At 36.1% G+C, this 20,392-nt stretch overlaps 1 protein-coding gene across 3 annotated transcripts in view; it reads left to right on the top strand.

Moving 5' to 3' along the window:
• LOC101892961 (sodium- and chloride-dependent GABA transporter ine) overlaps window positions 1-20,392 on the top strand; it is a 59,275-nt gene that overhangs the window by 9,101 nt on the left and 29,782 nt on the right. For 2 of the 3 annotated variants that reach the window (XM_059119897.1, XM_059119898.1), the window contains exons 2-3: window positions 3,679-4,876; window positions 15,077-15,311. In XM_059119897.1, coding sequence (XP_058975880.1) covers window positions 3,769-4,876; window positions 15,077-15,311 — 1,343 coding nt within the window. In that variant the 5' untranslated portion in view covers window positions 3,679-3,768. Of the gene's footprint in view, window positions 1-3,678; window positions 4,877-15,076; window positions 15,312-19,908; window positions 20,203-20,392 lie in introns of those variants that run through there. The other variant, XM_059119899.1, reaches the window with a different exon arrangement.

Raw genomic sequence — 20,392 nt, 5'->3', positions numbered from 1 at the left:
GTTGGAATTTGTTTTCATATCCTCAGCCAAAAGGCTAGAGAGGGTATATATCATTTGATACGGCCAAAACGTGCCTCATAACGATTTTAGACCCTGAGTCTCTTTGGACCAAATCCGTTTCAGGACATTTGGAGTCTATCTAGCGATGTCCGTCCGTCTATCTGTCTCGAATGGAGTATGCAATTTGATCCAAACTTGGTACATCGTAATATTATTATTAAACTTAGATCGAGTTCGGAGATGGGCAATATCGGTCCACTCCTTCTGGTACCTTCCCCACAAAATGTCAACATTTTTAAAGAAAATAATTTACTCCACATTTTAAATAATTATAACTCTTATAATATGTGACGTAAGTGTGCGATTGTCTTCAAATTACACACATCACAAATATTTTTATAAAAGGTGTGGTGTGAAGATGGAATATATCGGTCTACTCCTTCTTGTACCTCCCCCTCAAAGGGTCAAAATTTTAAATAGTCATGAATCTCATAAAACTCGAAATTTACATCCGATTCCATTCAGACTTGGCACATCTCAATATTTCGATAAGGGTTCAGGATTTTTGGAAAACAAAATGCTCAAAGAAAGCGGAAAGCGAAAATATGTTCAAATAATCGAACATTGAAGTAATCGAATGATATATATATATATATATATATATATATATATATATATATATATATATATATATATATATATATATATATATATATATATATATATATATATCATTATCTGAAATTTGGTATTACATTTTGGTTGTTACGGTTTCTAATCCCCTTGCGACAGTTAATATAATTTCGCATTGTGGTATAGCCCCCATATAACGTTATCAACCTATATTTGGTTTTCTGATGGCTATCCCCAATTTTTTCAACGGAATTTTCTGATTTTTTTTAATTTAAAGTTTCCAATGGGAGTTTACTGCCTACACTGATAAAGGTCCTGGTTTTGACTTATCACGGTGAAGGGTATCAAAGTTCGGCCAGACGACTTTTTTACTTGTTATCCCTACATTCATTATCTATGTGGGTTTCCTGTAAAAATTTGAGTATTGTCGAAGGTACCTGATAGAACTCGCTCAGGCATAGATAGAATTCGAAATTATCTAAGACATTAAATTTAAATTTAAAAATTAATAAAAGTTACATTTTATTTTGTTCAATTACACATTTCAAAATTTTATGCACAAATTTTACAACATTAATTAAATAATTCCCCAAGAGAAATTTCCATAAAAATGTAATAGATTATATTTCAAGTGCATTCATATGTACATATGTAAATGTCGACTAATATTCATAGCCAAATTAATGCGATCAATTAACGGATGAACAGCAAAAAAAAGACGAAAAAAAATTTAATTTAAGTGACAAAAAATGGGGAAAAGGTCAAGATAGCCAGACATGATAGAGCGATGCAGAAAAAAAGCAACGCCAACGGATGAATGTGTCATCCGTTCATTCATCGGCATAGACATGTCAACCACACCAACGAAAAACGAAAAAAAAAACACAAACAAAACAAAACAAAGAAACTGGAACAATTTAAAATGTGATTAGCGCTTCTTCTTCTTTTTTGACGATTTATTGAACTAAACATTGGAACTGGCCACGAGAAGAAAGTGATCAACAAAGTAATACAATTGTTTGGATGCGAAACAATTAATCGGTGTTTGTTGTATTCAATATTGCTTTTTTACACGGGGTTACAAATACGGGATGATATTGTTTATAGTTGTAAATCTCATGTTGGTACAAAAAAGAACTCATTCTTCATTAGCAGAACTACCCGTAACAAAAATGCGTTTTTATACCCTCAGCCATATGGCTAGAGAACGTATATATCATTTGATACGGCCAAAACGTGCCTAATCTAAATAACGGTTTAGGCTTGAGGTCTCCGTTTCAGGACATTTGGAGTCGATCTAGCGGTACTCGCCCATCTGGCTGGTGCGCACGATAACTCTCGAAGGGAGTATCTGATTTGATCCAAACTTGGTACATCGTAATATTATTGTCAAACTTAGATCGAGTTCGGAGATGGGCAATATAGGGCTACTACTTCCCCCACCTCCCCCACTAAGGATCAGAGTTTTAAGAATATAATTTACTGCACAGAAAGAGAAAGGCTGATCCGATTTTGCTCCAAATTTGCAAATCCTAATATTTGCGTCAGTTCTAGGTCAGCTGCTAAAATGGACAATGCCGACCCACTTCATCAATTACCCCCACGAAGGGCCAACATTTTGAAAAATGTTTACTCTTATGAAATGTATTGTAAGAGTTCGATTGTCTTCAAATTACACACACCACAATATTATTATTAACCCAAGGTATGGTGTGAAAATGGTGGTCCACTCCTTTTGGTACCCCTCCCACAAAAGGTCAAAATTTTGAATATTCATGAAGTTAATAAAACACGAAATTAACATCCGATTCCATTCAGACTTGGTACATCTCAATAATCCCATCAACACAAGATCTGTGATAAAGATGGTAGAGATCGAACCATTCCTTCTGGTACCTCCCCCACAAAGGGTCAAAGTTTTGAATAACAAAAACGATCATAATAAGTAAAATAGTATCAGTCAGTTTTGCCGACAGAAGTTCGTAGATACAGCAAGTTGTAAAGAACCGCCGAATTGTTTCGCAAGTTATGACAGTTATAAGTTGGCAGATGTATATCAACTTCACAACAGATCTTGTGTTAGAAATAATATCTGTTTTTGGGAAATTTGAGGAGATGGATGGATGCATTTCGATGTTTTTTTCGAATTCTTTGAGCGTTTTGTTTTTAAAAATCTTGAACCCTATGTGGGGAGATACCAGAAAAAATGGTCCGATCTCTACCATCTTTATAAAAGATCTTGCTTTTATGAAAATATTGAGATGTGCCAAGTCTGAATGGAATCGGATGTTAATGTAGTGTTTTAAGAGCTTGATGGATATTAAAAATTTCGACCTTTGTGGGGGAGGTACTTGATGGAGTGGACCGATATTATCCATTTTTGCACCTGACCTAGAACTGACGTAAATATCAGGATTTCCAAAGTTTGAACGAAGTCGGATTATCGATTCTCTTTCTGTGCAGAAAATATATATATTTTTTTTTGAAAATCTCGATCATTTGTGTGGGAGGTACCAGAAGGAGTGGACCGATATATTCCATCTTAACATCAGAGCTTGGGTTAACATAAATATTGGCATGTGTGAAATTTGAAGACAATCGGACTCTCATATCACATTTTATAAGAGTTGTAATTATTCAAAATTTTGACCATATGTGGGGGAGGTACCAGATGGAGTGGACCAATATTGTCCATTTTCACACTTGACCTAGCACTGACGCAAATCTTAGGATTTGCAAAGTTGGAGCAAAATCGAATTATCGTTTCTCTTTCTGTGCAAAAAATAATTTTTTTGAAAATTTCGACCTTTTGTGGGGGAGGTACCAGAAGGAGTGGGCCGATATTGCCCATCTCCGAACTCGATCTAAGTTTGACAAAAATATTAAGATGGAATATATCGGTCCACTCCTTTTCTTACCTCTCCCACAAAGGGACAACATTTTGAATACCCATAAATCTCGTAAAACGTGAAAAACTTCATGAGTTTCGTTTCTGTTACATTTCCTTGGCGGGTATCTCTGACCCCAGACTATTTTTTCTTACAGAGAACAAAATGAACCAAAAAATAATATTTTAAACGAAACGATTTATTTAAAATAAAAATCAAATAATTTAACAAAAAATTACAAACCACCATGGAAACAAATCCTAGCGAACAACCCACCAACACCAGCCAAGCTGCCACAACAACACCGTCTTCAACATCCCCACAACCACCACCACCTGCAACTGCAACATTATCGAAAACAGTCTCGTCATCAACCAGCCTATCTTTGAACTTAGCAAATGCATCCACTCCCCCACTGGCCAGCATTGGCAAACAGGGCTCGGTCAATTTTCGTCATAGCTGGCTATACGATAGCGGAGCCGAGGGATCCGATGCCGACGAGCAGACCCGCCTCATACGTACACCCTCGGTGCGGTCACATAAATTCATCATAATACCAGCCACATCACCCGCCCTGGGTCAACAACCAAAATTCCCCTCGACCACATCAACAACGTCGCTGACAGCTTTACAAAAATTACCGCTCCGTTCTCCAACAAATCTAAGTTTGGCCGCCCCACCAACCCCCACACAAACATGGGCTGCCCGTGCCACACAGCATCCCCTACTGACGGCAAAAAGCTCAGTATCACCATCATTGCCTCGGTCGGATGTCGTTTATCATACGGCGGCAGAGGTGAACACTCGAGGAACACTAGTGGCCGGCAATCGCAGTAGTAACGGCAGCTATCCAGCTGCAGGTGTCAACCCAAGTGTAAAATTTACAATTGAAGACTATGACTCGGATAATGCCGTCAACGAGACAACAAACAACACGGGCCCGGGAACAAAAGCCACGGCAGCGACATCGACATCGCTTGCCTCATCATCTACATTAGATGCATTATATTCATACCGAATGCCTGCAATCAGTTCAATTTACGCGGGCAACAACTCAACACATCCATTAACGAGCCCTGGTGGTGGTGCGACAATCGCCACACAACAGCAGCCACAACAATCAGTGTCACTGTCACCGCCACCATTCCCATCACAGCTCAAGTCCAGCAGTCCATCTTCACATGCTGTGAGACCTGTCTCGGCTATATTTAATAGCATTTCTCCGTTAACTGGTGCCACCACCTCCGCAGCAGCTGCCGCCGCTTCATCATCATTATCCACATCGCCCTCTGCTCTGGGAATTGGTTTGCGTCCGCGTAACGATCGTAATAGCAGTATGCGTTCTGTGGTATCAGGTGAGTCTTACATTGTTTGTATTACTGTTTTGTGTGACCTCCACCATGGATGGTGGGTAGTTATGGCTTATCATTTTGTTGGTAATTTAATATATATCCTTACTGATCGGCATCAAATTTTTTAAATGATTTGGTTATATCCATTTCTCCGACTATTGAAATAAAGCTCAAGTTTGTTATATTCTGGTTAGAGCTTTGATATTTCATAAAAGCTGCATAGAACGTTCGTAGTCTGTTAAAGGTTGGCATTATGTATAAAAGTTTCAATTGCTTAGGCCCTCAGCTATTTGGCTACCATGGATTACGCCCGAAACGTGTCTCATAGAAATAACGGTTTCAGACCATATGTCTTTTTTGGACTTAATCGGTTTCAGGACATTTGGTGTCGATCTAACAGTGTCCGTCCTTCTGCCCGTCTGGCTGGTGCACACAATAACTCTGGAAGGGAGTATCCGATTTGGTCCATACTTGGTACACATAATATTATTATCAATCATAGATAGGTCCACTGTTTCTGTTACCTCCCGCCAAAAAGTTAAAATTTTTACAGAAAACAATTTATCTCGTAGAACAGGAAGGGATCATCCAATTTTGGTCAAACCTTGCAAATAATAATACATGTATCGATGCTAGGCCAAGCGAGGCAATGAACAATACCGGTCCTTTCTTTCTAATACCTTCCCCACAAAAGGGTCAACATTTTGAATAATCATAATATCTCTCATAAAATGTGAAATAAGAGTCCGATTGTCTTCAATTTTGCCACGTCCCAATATTTTCTTCAAAACAAGACCTTGTGTGAAAATGGGAATAGCGAAACACTCCTTCCGGGACATCCCCCACAATGGGTCAACATTTATTTAGAACCCTTATAACATGCAAAAGAAAATATATCTTTATTTTTCACTAAACCCGAGATCTAATGAATATGGGATTTTTCGACACACTCCTTGTGATTCCGCCCAAATTTTAAATAGTTACAAGTCTTATAAAATTCAAAATAACAATTCGTTATTTCTACTAACTTCGCTCAACGCTAAATTTCAACTATATTAGATTTAGTGCGAATATGGCTCACCATTTCTGGTACCTGGAATCTAGAAGTCCTGCCGAGGTGCGTCAGCGTGTGGTTTAGGGTGAAGGAATGATGAAAAACAAGTTAGAAAGTAGTAACTTCGACCGGGCCGAAAACCAGTAAAGAAAGTCTTAAAGACGGGCGGGGCCGACTTTATGATACCCTACACCATTTCGCATATTTAGTAGAGCTTCACATAACAAATAAAAGTTTTTATGGGCAATTTGTGAGAATTAAATCATACCAACTATGATTATTGTTATAATTTAAAGTCCAAAGCAACTAATATATGAGGGGAATATCCTCCTCTAAATCGATTTCTACTGAATTTGCCGAAGCACTTGTGCCTTTTCAATTTGGGCTTGTGTTACCCATTTGGTGCACAATTATTTTAAAATCGGATAAAGATATATGTATATGGGAGCTATATCCAAATCCAACTCGATCTCGATAAAATTTGTATTTGATATATTCCCCTGAATCTCGTTGTTAAGGAGTGCATATTACTGTTGTGGAGAATATATATAACAAACCGGATGAACATTATATATAAGAGCTATAGCTATATCTGAACCGATTTTCACCAAATTTGACATACTTGTTTCTCATTTGGGCTAATATTACATGTTTGGTGCTATATCCAAATCTGAACCGATCTCGATAAAATTTGGGAAGATATTTCTGAGCTGTATGTGATATATTTTCCCAAATATCATTGTTACAAAGTACATATTATGGCTGCAGAGACAAAAATAACAAAACAGATAAAAAGTATATATGGGAGCTATTGCTATATCTGAACCGATTTGGCATACTTATTTTCAGGCCTATTTTGGTCGTATGTGCAAAATTCCTACTATTTACTACACGTTTAGTGCACAATAAAAGGCAAATAGGACGAAGATATGTATGGGAACTATATCTAAGTTTTGACCGATTATGCCCAATTTCAAGAGGGTTCGTCCTTGGCTCAAATAAATGATTTGTACAAAGTTTCATCCGGATCGGGCAATAAATGCGAACTGTACATTGTTTACAAAAATACATGAACAAACGGATCATCAAAAGGAATTATGAGTCTATCACGATTGGTTTTGCCTGTTACAAACAAATGCACAAGACATATACCCTATACCATATAATACCCTTACCACCTTGTGGTGTAGGTGTACTAGAATCCCTTAAAAATTCTCTTAAAATCTTAAAAATACCGAATTCTCCCTATATTCGTTATTTTGAGGTCTATACGAAGACGTAGACCTGCATAGGCAATTTTCTGTCACAAGCTGTAGTACCAATTATGAAGTACAAATACGAAATTTGAAGCAAATCCACACAATAACGAATATAGGGAGGTACCTGAAGACCTGGACCTGGACCTGGACCTTCACAGCCTATTTCCATCATAGACTGAAGATCCCATTAAGAACTATCAATACGAAATTTATTACGATTCCGTTGAAAAATGTCGCTAAAATCATCAAAATACCGAATATCGGGAGGTACAGCTAGATGGGGGCTATACCTAAAGGTGGAGCTATAAAGCCCATTTTCAATACCGAAAGTCCTGCAGACGATACACACATTTGAGTAAAATTTTATCAATAAATTTTCCACAGACGGACAGACAGACGGTCATCGTTAAATCGACATAGAATTTTTTTTATGCTGATCAGGAATATATACTTTGTGGGGTCTAAAATGCATATTTCGAGGTATCAATATACTCTCCATACTACAATACTAAAAACGGATGGTGCATATGTGTTTGTGATTTGTTTTGTGTGGTTTGGAAATGCATACTATAATTGTTCGAAAAGTACTAAGTGGTACTAAATTTGGCATTGGGTTAAGGAATAAAGATGAAATCCTTAATTTTGATATAGATGGCACAGTTTGTGTCTGTGGTTCAAATTAAAAATACTAAATAGTACTAAATTTTGAATCTGGTGAAGGGATAGAGCTAAAAATGCAAAACTTTGTATTGCGATAATTGTTGGTATCTAGATATAAGATATGAAATAGTTTTGCAAATAAGTACTAAAATTTAGTATTATATAAAGGTATAGAGCTGAAATTCTGAAATTGGGTGTGGTAAACTTAAAATGAAAGATTTTGAAAAAAACTGATGTAAAATATAAACATGTTTCTGTTATTATTTCCGATAAAACTATATCAACTGTAGATCTAATGCAAATATGCTGTTGGGTTCTCCCTTTCACATTTCACTCAATACGAAATGTTCATTCACTAAACACGAAATGTACTTTTCTTACAATTATAATACACACTTCTAAGACCACCTCCATATATCAATTCCAGATACCAACAAAGACTTCAATATAAAATATTCGGATTCCAGCAATACCCAATATAATACAACTTAGTACTTTTCTTACAATTATAGCACACAAAACCACCAAAACCACCTTCATATCTCATTTCCAGATACCAACAGTATCAATATAACATTTGAAAAACTCTGCTTAACTCTCCTACAAAAGCTCAAGATTCAAACCAGCAAGGAAAGCATGCTATGACTTCGATAAGGAATATATTAAAAATATTTATTGCAGCAAAAGATATACCGGACCGAGTTTCACCAAATGGTAAAATTCGGTTGAAAATGAAAAAATCTATTCAATTTGAGATTATATTACATATATGGTGAGCAATAGCCGTAAAATCGGATTAAGTGTGGAGTGCATATTATGCATGAGAGGGGCTTAAAACCCCAAATCGGATGCAATATATATGTGGAGCTATAGCTATTTCTGAACCGATTTTCACCAAATTTGACTCTCTTGCTCCTCGGTAAAACTTAAAATCGGACTATAAACCATCACACGTTGAGCATTCTAACCAATAACTATTAGGTTCCCGAATACCAGATTCTGCTAATGTTAACTTAGCCACCAAGGTGGAAATTAACCTCATTATTCAACATGATTCTTTAATGAAATTCTGGATCATTTTCATGCATTCTAAGGGCCCAATCAGCAAAGACATGACGGTATTGTCAGCCGACAATTTCGCCTACAATTTGTAGTTGATTTGGATGAAAATTGTGGCTGGAATCTTCTAAATATCGAAAATCACGAAGTGCCGTTTTTTGTGGGGCTAAACCTAAACGTGGCCCGATTTAACCCCTTTTCCCATAGCAAATATCTTAGCAGTTCTTCAAATGTTTATGCATTTTATACATTTATCTTAAATGTTATGACCTCTACCTTTATTGGAACAGACGAACCCTTATACAGACATTGTTTAACCGAATCAGAGTTATATGGTAATCGCAAATATGTACACATTTTTTGGATATCCGACGAATATTTCGATTTGTAGCAAACGGTAAGGTAAAAAGAGAGATATAGCTTTACCTCTCGTGCCGACATATTTTCCATCCGATTTCTGATTTGGAATTAAATCTGTAAAATGTAACCAATATTTGAATTGTTACCCATTCATGTAAATATGCAATGCAGGGTATCAAATGGTCGACCTCGTCAACAACAATCTTTTAATATTTACTTTCTTATTGTTGTGTAAATAAATGTTAATATTTTCATATGTATAAATGATAACCACAACAACAGCAACAACAACAAGGAGAACAACAATAGCAACAAACCCATAAGAATATCAAATAAGTTTATTTAATTTATTTAACTCTCCCACTTGGTGGGTGATGTGATGATATCCAGTTGCTTGGCTTTTCAACTGATGTTGACGATGATGATGATGATCGTGACGACGTTGACGATGATGATTATGATAATAATAATGGTAATGGTGGGGGTAGTTTTCGGTTGAACTTGGACGCTATTCGATGCGATTCAATCAAAAGAATTTCTTTAGATAATGAAATGTCCCATTGTCTGGCAGTTGAACAGCTAAGGTCTTTTAAAGTCGAACGAGATTTTATCTAAGAAAGCTACGGCAAAATCCAGATATTGTTTGGATATTTTATTTACAATTTTTTGCGCTACTGAAATAAGAAAGTGTTTCGAATGCATTTATTGTCACTTACATATTTTTGAAAAGCAGGAAAATTTATAAATCAATTTAACTAAATCCTTCCAAATACGTTAAATCTATCTACCTACTGTTTATAACAGCAATAACATGTCATGCCAATGATCTGTACGGCGATTAATTGGGGCCGACTATATGATACCCTGCACCTCTATGCATGTTTAGTAGAGCTTCCGCAACAAAATAATTTATTTGAAGTAGATCATGCCATCTATCAACATTTGGCTTAAGAGAAATTATAGTTTGATTGGAGGAGGATTATATTAAAAAAAATATATCGGAACCGAGTTGCACAAAATTCACTCCCAAAATTCACCCCCGAAATTCACTCCAATTGGGCTGAAATTAGCCAATATTTGCACAATAATCCTGAAATCGAATTAAGGATATATATGGGAGCTATATCCAAATCTTTGCCGATCTCGATAAAATTTGTCAAATCTAATTCCGAGATCTATAATATATGAGGTACCAACTATCATTGTTGTCGAATACATATTTCAAATGTGAAGGACTTAAAAACCAAATCGGATGAAAATTATGTACTTGCTTCTGGACTGAATTCGGTCGGATGTACCAAAATTCAGGCCATTTGGAATGATATTGACTATTGGGTGCACAATTAACGCGAACTCGGTCGAAGATATATGTGGTAACTACATCCACATCTGAACCGATCTTGACAAAATTTTATTTATTTCAGAGCTGTATCTGATATCTGGCACCATAGATCATTGTTGTGGAATACATATTACGCTTGTGAGGAACTTTAAACCCCGAATCGGATAAAACATATATATGAATTTGGTGCACCCGAAATCGGTTGAAGTTATACGGGATCTATATCTAAATCTTATCCGATTATCACCAATCAAAGTTACTCATGATTGGGTCTGAAATTGTGGTCGAAACTTTCAAAATACCGAAAATCAGGAAGAAACACAATTTGAGGGCCTTAGCGAAACTTGGACCGATGTGTCCCATTTTTAATACCAAACATACTAGGGGTATGTAACATGTAAATAAATGTCTGAGCAAAATTTCAGAGCGATAGAATGCTTCCTGAATTAATCTCCGTTTTGGGAGATCTCATCCCACTGTGCGCCGTCTGTGTTGGTAAAAATCATTAAAATAGCAAATTGTACTCCATTTGTTGAGAAAGCAATAATTGGAAGTCCTACATTGACACCTGGTACCGCTATATGGAGTCCTGTTGGAATGTTCAATGCCTGTGGCCAAAATATTTGCGTGCCAAAGGCTTCAATACACCCTCCAGAATATTTTCGGGATAATATTCGGCATTTGTTCTGATGCCATGGTCGATTAATACGAGCGGAGAGCGACCTGCTGTTATTTTGAGCTTGAGTTATTTTGAGCTTGAGTTCTGGTGGCCAACCGATGGTTCACATTTTCAGCCTACCTCTTTGGCAAGTTAACACCATCATTTTGTTTGTTTACAAATTGCTGGACAACGAATGTTTTCTCATCGGAGAAAACCAAAATCAGCAGTTCCCCACTTTCGGCCAAGCGAAGCGGTGGAAGTTCTTGAATCTTTTGGAATGGCTTTACCCCGATCTCATTTTTCAATATTTGCCGAATTGAATATTGCGATATGTTCACCTCACGAGCCATATTTCGGCCACTGCGACGCGGGTTTCGATTAAGACGCTTCTTTACTTTTCGAACCATTTCTGCTGATGTTGCTGTTTTCTTCCGACCACTTCCTTGACGGCAACGAGCGATGGTACGAGACACATAAGATTTATTCACATTTAAATGCTGGATAGCCACTTGTTGTTTTCCAGCCAAATATAAAGAAATCACACTATCACGTTTGAATTCCATCACGAATAACTTTTTTCTGGAAAAAACGCTTGTAAAAAATATAATGAGCTGTCACTAGAATAATTTTAACAGCTGAGGACGAGTGGCTTAGAAATGACAGCAGTTTGAAGTTGGTTGCAGTTTTTTCATCTCACCCTCTATGTTCTTGAAAATGTTAGACAAGAGTATCCAGAGTAAATCCCATCAGTGTAGAAAAGTACTGGGTAATTTTGAGTCTTTCATCAAGCATTGTTGCGCTCCTGGCCATTGCAACATACTTGGCGGATGAACTAGGAAGACGGATATGGATTCGAGTCAATCACCATGGATAGAGATAGATGGGTGAAGAGATAGATAAAGGTGACTTCACCACCTTTATGCTACTTCTTTTGAATGCTATAGGAGCATAATTCCGGGGAGGTTTGATAAAACTGTCTAAATGAGAGGGCCGTAACGTCTCGAAAAAAAAAAAATTGGCCAATTCTCTCACGAAAGAGAACAAGGTCCCATTTTTATATGGCTATATACTGTGTCACTGTTATAAGAGGTTGTAAAGTCTTACATCCACATAGCCATAGCACTAGAGAGGGTATATATCATTTGATACGGCCAAAACGTGCCTCATCGAAACAACGGTTTTAGACCCTAGGTCTCTTTGTTCCAACTCCGTTTCAGGACATTTGGAGTCGATCTAGCATTGTCCGTCCGTCTGTCTGTCTAGCTGGTGAGCACGATGACATTCGTACGGAGTATCCAATTTGGTACATCGTAATATTATTGTCAATCTTAGATCTAGTTCGGAGATGGACAATATCGGAACCTCCCCCACAAAATGTGAACGTTTCCAAAGAAAATTATTCACTGCATAGAAAGATAAAGGATTTTCCGGTTTTGCTCTAACTTTGTTAATCCTAATATTTGCATCAGGTCAGGTGCGAAAATGGTCAATATCGGTTCACTCCATCAAGTTCCTCCCCCACAAAGGGTTGAATAATTATAACTCTTACAAAATGTAATGTAAGTGTCCGATTGGCTTCAAATTACACACATCCCAATATTTCCATTAACACAAGATCTGTTATAAAGATGTTAGAGATCGGACCTTTCTTTCTGGTACCTCTCCCACAAAGGGTCAAAGTTTTGAATAACCAAAACGATCATAAAATCTGAAATAAACATCCGGTTCTCTTCAAATTACACACATCACAATATATTTATTAACCCATGATCTGGTGAAAAAATGGGTCACACAAAGGGTCAAAATTTTGAATATCCATGAAGCTCATAAAACACAAAATTAACATCCGACTCCATTCTGGCTTAGTGCATCTTTATATTTCCATCAACATAAGATCTGTTATAAAGATGATAGAGATAGGATTATTCCTTCTGGTCCCTCCCCCACAAAGGGCCAAAGTTTTGAAAAACCAAAACGATCATGATACGCGCTGACGATACGTAGTACTTGGTAATGAGAAAAACAAGTTTTTTGCTGAATGAATGAATGACCGAGAATCAAAGCCCAGATGAAACGGTTGAAGCTAGAATCTTGAAATTTGGTCTTTCAAACATTACGAAAAGTTCTAAAATTATACCAAATTTCTTCCATTATGTAAACGAATAGAGCTTAAAACTGAAATTTGGTATGAGCATCAAGGTTGGAAAGTAAGTTTAATATGTGTACTATAATTGTTCAAAAAGTACTAAATAGTACTTAATTTGGTATTGGATAAAAGATAAAGCTGATATCCGGAAATTTGATATAGATGTTACTGTTGGTGTCTGTTGTTAAGATATGGAGGTGGTTTTGGAAATGTTTAATATAATTGTAGTAAATTGAACTAAATTTTGTAATGGGGAACTGAAATTGAAAATGTGTACTCTAATTGTTCAAAAAGTACTGAATTAGGTCCACCATATAATTAGAATTTTTATATCCTACACCACACTGTGATCAGGGCAATATGTCTTTGTGAATTTATTTGTAACATGAAGAAGGAAGCGAGATATGCCTATACAGGGTGAGATGAAACAACTGCAACCAACTTCAGACTGCTGTCACATCCAAGCCACTCGTCCGACAGCTGTTAAAATTTTCCAGTGACAGCTCATTATTTTCCAGAAATAAGTTATTCGTGATGGAATTTAAGCGAGATAGTGTGATTTCTTTATATCTGGCTGGAAACCACAAGTGGCTATCGTTAGAGCACTCCTGCATTTAAATGTTAATAAATCTTTTGTGACTCTCAACATCGCTCGTTTCCGTGATACTGGTAGCCAGTCAAGGAAGTAGACGGAAGAAAACAACAACATCTGCAGATATGGTTCGAAAAGTAAATAAGCAACTTGATCGAAAAACGGGTCCCAGTGGCCGAAAAATGGCTCGGCTGAATTTATCGCAATATTCCATTCGGCAAATATTGAAAAATGAGATCGGGGTAAAGCCATTGAAATTCCAAAAGATGCAAGAACTTACACCGCAACAGAAAGAAAATGTACTCAAAAGAGCTAAAGAGTTGCTTCGCTTGGCCGAAAGTGGTGAACTGCCGATTTTGGATTTCTCCGATGAGAAAGTATTCGTTGTCCAGCAGTTCGTAAACAAACAAAATTATCGTGTTTACTTGCCAAAGAGGTCATCCGAAAATGTGCACCTTCGGTTGGCCACCAGAACTCAAGTGCAGAACTCGGTTGGCCACCAGAATAAATGCCGAATATTATCGTGAAAATATTCTGGAGTGTGTATTAAAGCCTTGGGCACCCAAACATTTTGGCCGCAGACCTTGGACATTCCAACGTTTGGAGGCCCTAATTCGTGGCAAAGTTGACCAATTCGAACAAGTCTAAACTTATTCTAAAATTTGATGCTATTTCCGACATTTTTTGCTTTCATTCAATAAAATTTTAAAAAAAGTTAAATATTATGGCCTTTGATTTTATTGCAGTTTTTTTATCTCACCCGTATATTATTAGAGAAACTGGTTACAAAATCAGAAACTATCCTTCAACATTTCTTTTACCAGTAGCTAGCAAAACTTCCACCAAATGTTTATAGTCTTCTATCAATATTTCTTAACCGAGTTCTGTAGAGAAACAACATAAAAAATCGAACCCTATCCATACAATTTTTTTCGATTATTTCAATTAAGTATATACTGGAATATTTGCTTTTATAAAAGTACAAACTATAGTTGTGTCTGGGAAACGTGCTAAAAGTTACCAACCAAAACGAAATAACTAATAACTTTTTTATTTTGTTTACATTTCAGCATATCTCTCCGATCCGAATGATCTGACCGTCAACAGTTTCATACAACAACAAGATGATTCAAGTTCCTATTTATTTCGTGATAGTGTTGCCAATCAAATCTATTCGGATGTAACATCGGTGCGATCGTTGGCATCGATAGGACTTGGTTCTTCAGATGGCCGTAAGATTATAATACGACGTGTGCCGCAAACACCCACCGAATTATTAAATATTGTTAATCCACCAACACCGCAGTAAGTAGTAGCGGATTTTGTTATTGTATTTGGAAAACAATAGCGATCTTCTTTGTTTTAAATTATTCATATCGCATACGGTCTAACTAATTTAATTGTCTTTTTGGCTTTCTTTGTGGACTTTTCCAATTTGCAAGTTTTAAAAATAGCTGCATTTTTGGAGTGTGCGAGCGTTACCATAAATGTTGCATAAATTATAGTAAAACTAAAAATATAAAATGCAAATAGAGACAGAAGTGTGTTGGGTTATCTGAATTCCTGTTGTTAGGGAAAGCACCTGAAGTTATTAATATCAAAATTCTGAGGATTAATGGCATGACTTCTTTGATAACACTAAGGTAGAGGAAGAGCTTCTTCAAAGGTTTAATAATATTTGGTTAGCTTAAAAATATCTGCCCGTTTAAAAATATTTTCATCTGGTCATCATCGAAATTCACACCAGCATAATTTTTAAAAATCTTCAGGTCCTCTATGAAGGTTTTCTGCTGTCGGTCTATAAAGTCTTTTCTGGCAGTCTACAAATACTCTTCTCCAGACATCGAAATAGACAGCCTTCTGGGGGCATAACTGTAATGGAAACTCCCTTCGGGCTTGTAGAAATAAATATGACATTGTTGGTATTTTCTCGAGACAACCTTATTGTCTTCCATACCGTCTCCCTTTCTGTTTATATACATCGAATCTAAAGTCAGCGCAATTAGTGTCCCAACGTTCACTGACTTCACACTTTTCGGTTAAATATTTTTTTGGGCACGTGACTGCAGCAAAAATAACGATACAAGAAGAAAGTAATCTATAAAAACGTGCAAAAATAAGCAATTAAATCGGATCAGAAGCTTTTAAATACCTTTAAAACTATCGCGAAACTAGTTACACTGTGCTACAACAAACAAACAAATCAAAAGGTATCAAATATTAACAAAAGAATCAAGTAATTCACTGACTGAATGACGAACGGCTCAAGCTAGAATCTTGAAATTTTGGGTTTGGTTCACTCTTGGTCCGAAGGTGTCACATAAGACTGGGTTTTTGGAAATTTTGTACTCTTAAATTTAGAATAAGGATCACTGATGGAAATTCACAATACAAATTATGGCGGCCCACACCATAACCATGGCCGGCGCTTGAGTTCTGTTGACCAACCGAAGGTGCACGTTTTCAGCTGATCTCTTTGGCAAGTAAACACGATCATTTTGTTTGCTTACAAACTGCTGGGCAACGAACGTTTTCTCATTGGAGAAAACCAAATTCCGCAGTTTACCACCTTCGGCCAAGCGAATCAACTCTTTAGCTCTTTTGAGTATATTTTCTTTCTGCTGTGGTGGAAGTTCTTTTTGAATTTCAGTGGCTTTACCTCATTTTTCAATATTTGCCGAATGGAATATTGCGATATGCTCAGCTCACGAGCCATTTTTGGGTCACTGCGACGCGGGTTTTGATCAAGTCGCTTCTTTACTTTTCGAACCATTCTGCTGATGTTGCTGTTTTTTTTTTCGTCTACTTCGCGATGGTACGAGACACGAAAGAGTTATTCACATTTAAATGCTGGAGTGCTCTAACGATAGCCACTTATGGTTTTCCAGCCGAATATAAAAAAATCACACTATTACGCTTGAATTCCAGCACGAATAACTTTTTTTCTGGAAATTCTCGCCAAAATGCTTTTGTACGCTTGTAAACAATATAATGAGCTGTCACTGGAATAATTTTAACAGCTATCGTACAAAAAGTACTGAATGGTACTACATTTGATATAACGAATAAAGGAATAGAGCTGAAATCCTAAAATTTGATATAAATGCCACTGTTATTACCTGGAATTGAGAAATATGTACTAAATTTTGTATTGGGCGAAGAATAGAGCTGAGATTCTGAAATTCGATATAGATGTGCCTGTGATTACGATATGGAAGTGATTTTGGAAATTTGTACTATAATTGTTCGTACTAAGTGGTACTAAATTCGGTATTGGATGAAGGTATCTGAGGTCTCTGTTGGTATCTGCAATTGAGATAAGGAGGTGGTTTTGGAAATATGTACTATAATAGTACGAAAAGTTAAAAATAGTACCAAATTTTGTATTTGGTGTAGGAAATGCAGCTGAAATTGTGAAATTGTATTTTGCCATATCTACTGGTGTCCCGGATTGAGATATGAAACGATTTGCAAATGATTAATGTTACTAAATTTGAGTTTTGGACAGAAAAATTTGATGTTTATTCATTGTACAATGGTTTTTCTAATGACCGCCTTTTGAGACTTTTCGGTGTAAAAGATAAGCTCTTTTCGAAAAAGGAAAAACTTGAATAGAATATAAAACTTTGAAAGTCTAAAAATTTAGTAAGATGTATGAAGTTTTGATTACAAATAATTGTCAAACTGAATAAATTGTGCTTTTTTAAGTACCAGAAAGGCATAAGTTCGTTCGCAGCCAGGGTCAGCTCATGAATCCACAAACTTTAGGTTAAACCAGTAAACAAAGTCTTCAATTCGGGCGGGCCGACTTTATTATACCCTACACCACTTTGCTAATTTAGTAGAGCTCCACATAACAATTAAAAGTTTTTATGAGAGAATTCAATCATACGCGCTATGATTATAATTATAATTTAAAGTTCAAAAGACTAAATATGCCGAAGCATTTGTATCATTTAAATTCGGACTCGTATTGCCCATTTGATATATATGGGAGCTATATCCAAATCTGAATCGATCTTGATAAAATTTGGCAAATATATTTCTGAGCTGTATTTCATATATTTCCCTGAATATCGTTGTTATGGAGTGCATATTACGGCTGTGGGTAACAAATATAACAAATCGGATGAACAATATATATGGTAGCTATAGCTATATCTGAACCGATCTTCACCAAATTTGACATACTAGCTTCTAGACTCAATTCGGTCGTAAGTGCCAAATTTCATCCCGTTTGGGCAAATATTAGACGTTTGGTGCACAATAAAAGGTAAATCGGACGAAGTTATATATTGGAGATATATCCAAATCTGAACCGATCTCGCTAATTTTGGCAAAGGTATTTCTGGGCTGTATTTGATATATTTCCCCAAATATTATTGTTACAAAGTGCATATTACGGCTTCGGAGGACTAAAATAACAAATCGGATGAACAATATATATATTGGAGCTATAGCTATATCTGATCCGATTTCGATCAAATTTGGCATATTTATTTTCAGTTCCAATCGTACGTGCAAAATTCCATACTATTCGGACTGATATTACACGTTTGGTGCACAAGAAATGGCAAATGATTTGTGCTAAATTCATCTGGATCGGATAATAAATGCGATCTGTACTTTGTTCACAAAAATAAATGGACAGACGGGCGGACGGACATGCATAAATCGACTCAAAATGTGATTCAATGCAGATCATCCAAAGGAACTATGGGTCTATCTCGTTTCCTTTTGCCTGTTACAAACAAATGCACAAAGACATAATACCCTGACCACCTTGTGGTGTAGGGTATAAACACGAGTTGGTAGATTTCAATTCTTTATAAAATTCTATTCTTTTTATACCCTCCACCTTGAAAAGGAGGGTATATTAACTTTGTCATTCCGTTTCTAACATCCCTAAATATTCGTACGTAGACCCCTTAAAGTTTGTATATTCACGATCAACATAAAATTCTAAGTCGAATTAACGATGTCCGTCTGTCTGTCTGTTGAAGTCATAATGCAGCCCATATTGTTTGACGTAGATCTTTAAAAACAATTTGTATTGTGTCTAGCATAATTGGCATTGAAAATGAGATATATCGGTCTACGTTTTGGTATAGCCAGCAATATTTGGTATTTTGATGATTGTCGCCACATTTTGTCACGGATTTGTCTAAAAATTGGTAATTGTAGGTCATAATGTGTTCCAATCCCGGTGGCGAATATATAACGAGACCACCCAATATTCGATAATTTGATGATTTTGACTTTTGGTGTTTGTAGTTCATAATGGTTTCTAGCTTCGGTGTCTGAACATTGAATATTTAGGTCCACGTGTTCGGTATTTTGATAATCCTAGTCACATTTGCCGACGAAATTATTTAAAATATGGTATCTAAAAAGATTTGGTAGATGACAATCCTTGAAGTATAAAATTGTCTATAGAGGTTTCCGATTTGGTATGGCCCCATAATTCCTTATTCCAAACCAAAAACTGAGAATCGTTCCACACGTAAAGAGAGCTGAGGCATTGGGCGCCAAAATTTCTACAAATTAATGTTTAATGTATTTTGTTTTAAGTTTATTGCCTCCTCTATGTGCTGTAATTTAAAATTCGGTAGCTCAGTGTAATTTTTGTTACCCCTGAACGAAATAAACAATTTAATGCTATGCGTAAATAGAGCAACTAACTAGCTGTTTTATTTATTAAAATAATTAGCACGAGATACCCACCCCGGCTTAACGTCCAATAGAATATGATTTAAACCTTGTTTTTCAATAAAAAAAATAAAAAAATACAATAAACAATCAATTGTAACACCTTCCGATTTAATTTCATATTGGGGATCGTTTTAGCGCCAGAGGCTTTTTGCCAACCTCAGATTAAATCAAAAGTTTAGTTGGCGTTTAACAATTCGACAATAAGGCCGGGCTGTTTTAAACGTTTTTCTAAGGATATAAAACGAATAAAAATTTTCGAACGAATTCGAAAAATCCAAAAGAATCCAATAAACTATAAGAATGGCTATGATATAGTGCAAAATTTTTAGAAAAAAAAATAATTAATTATTGAGTGAATTTAATTCTTTTATTTAATAAATATTAAAATCTTGCAAGGAATAATGTCACCACGTATGGACTTGGATGCCATGTCCTCAAAGCATTCGGAACATTCGTATATGCGCTACAATCGTATTGCCAAAGTGTAAGTTTGCTGCTTCATGAATTAAAAAAAATGTAAAAAAAAACTTGAAATATTCCTCTTCAAATTACGTGAAGTTTTAATAGACTGTGATGTTAGTATTTAGCTAATATTGTTACTGTAAAATAACTGCATTCGAATTGTCAGAAAGTCAAGTTATTTTTAGAATACCATCAATCATTCAATATTCAAT

Source organism: Musca domestica, unplaced genomic scaffold, assembly GCF_030504385.1.
Source record: "Musca domestica strain aabys unplaced genomic scaffold, Musca_domestica.polishedcontigs.V.1.1 159, whole genome shotgun sequence".
Lineage (NCBI taxonomy): Eukaryota > Metazoa > Arthropoda > Insecta > Diptera > Muscidae > Musca > Musca domestica.
This window is presented reverse-complemented; position numbering and strand designations above follow the sequence as displayed.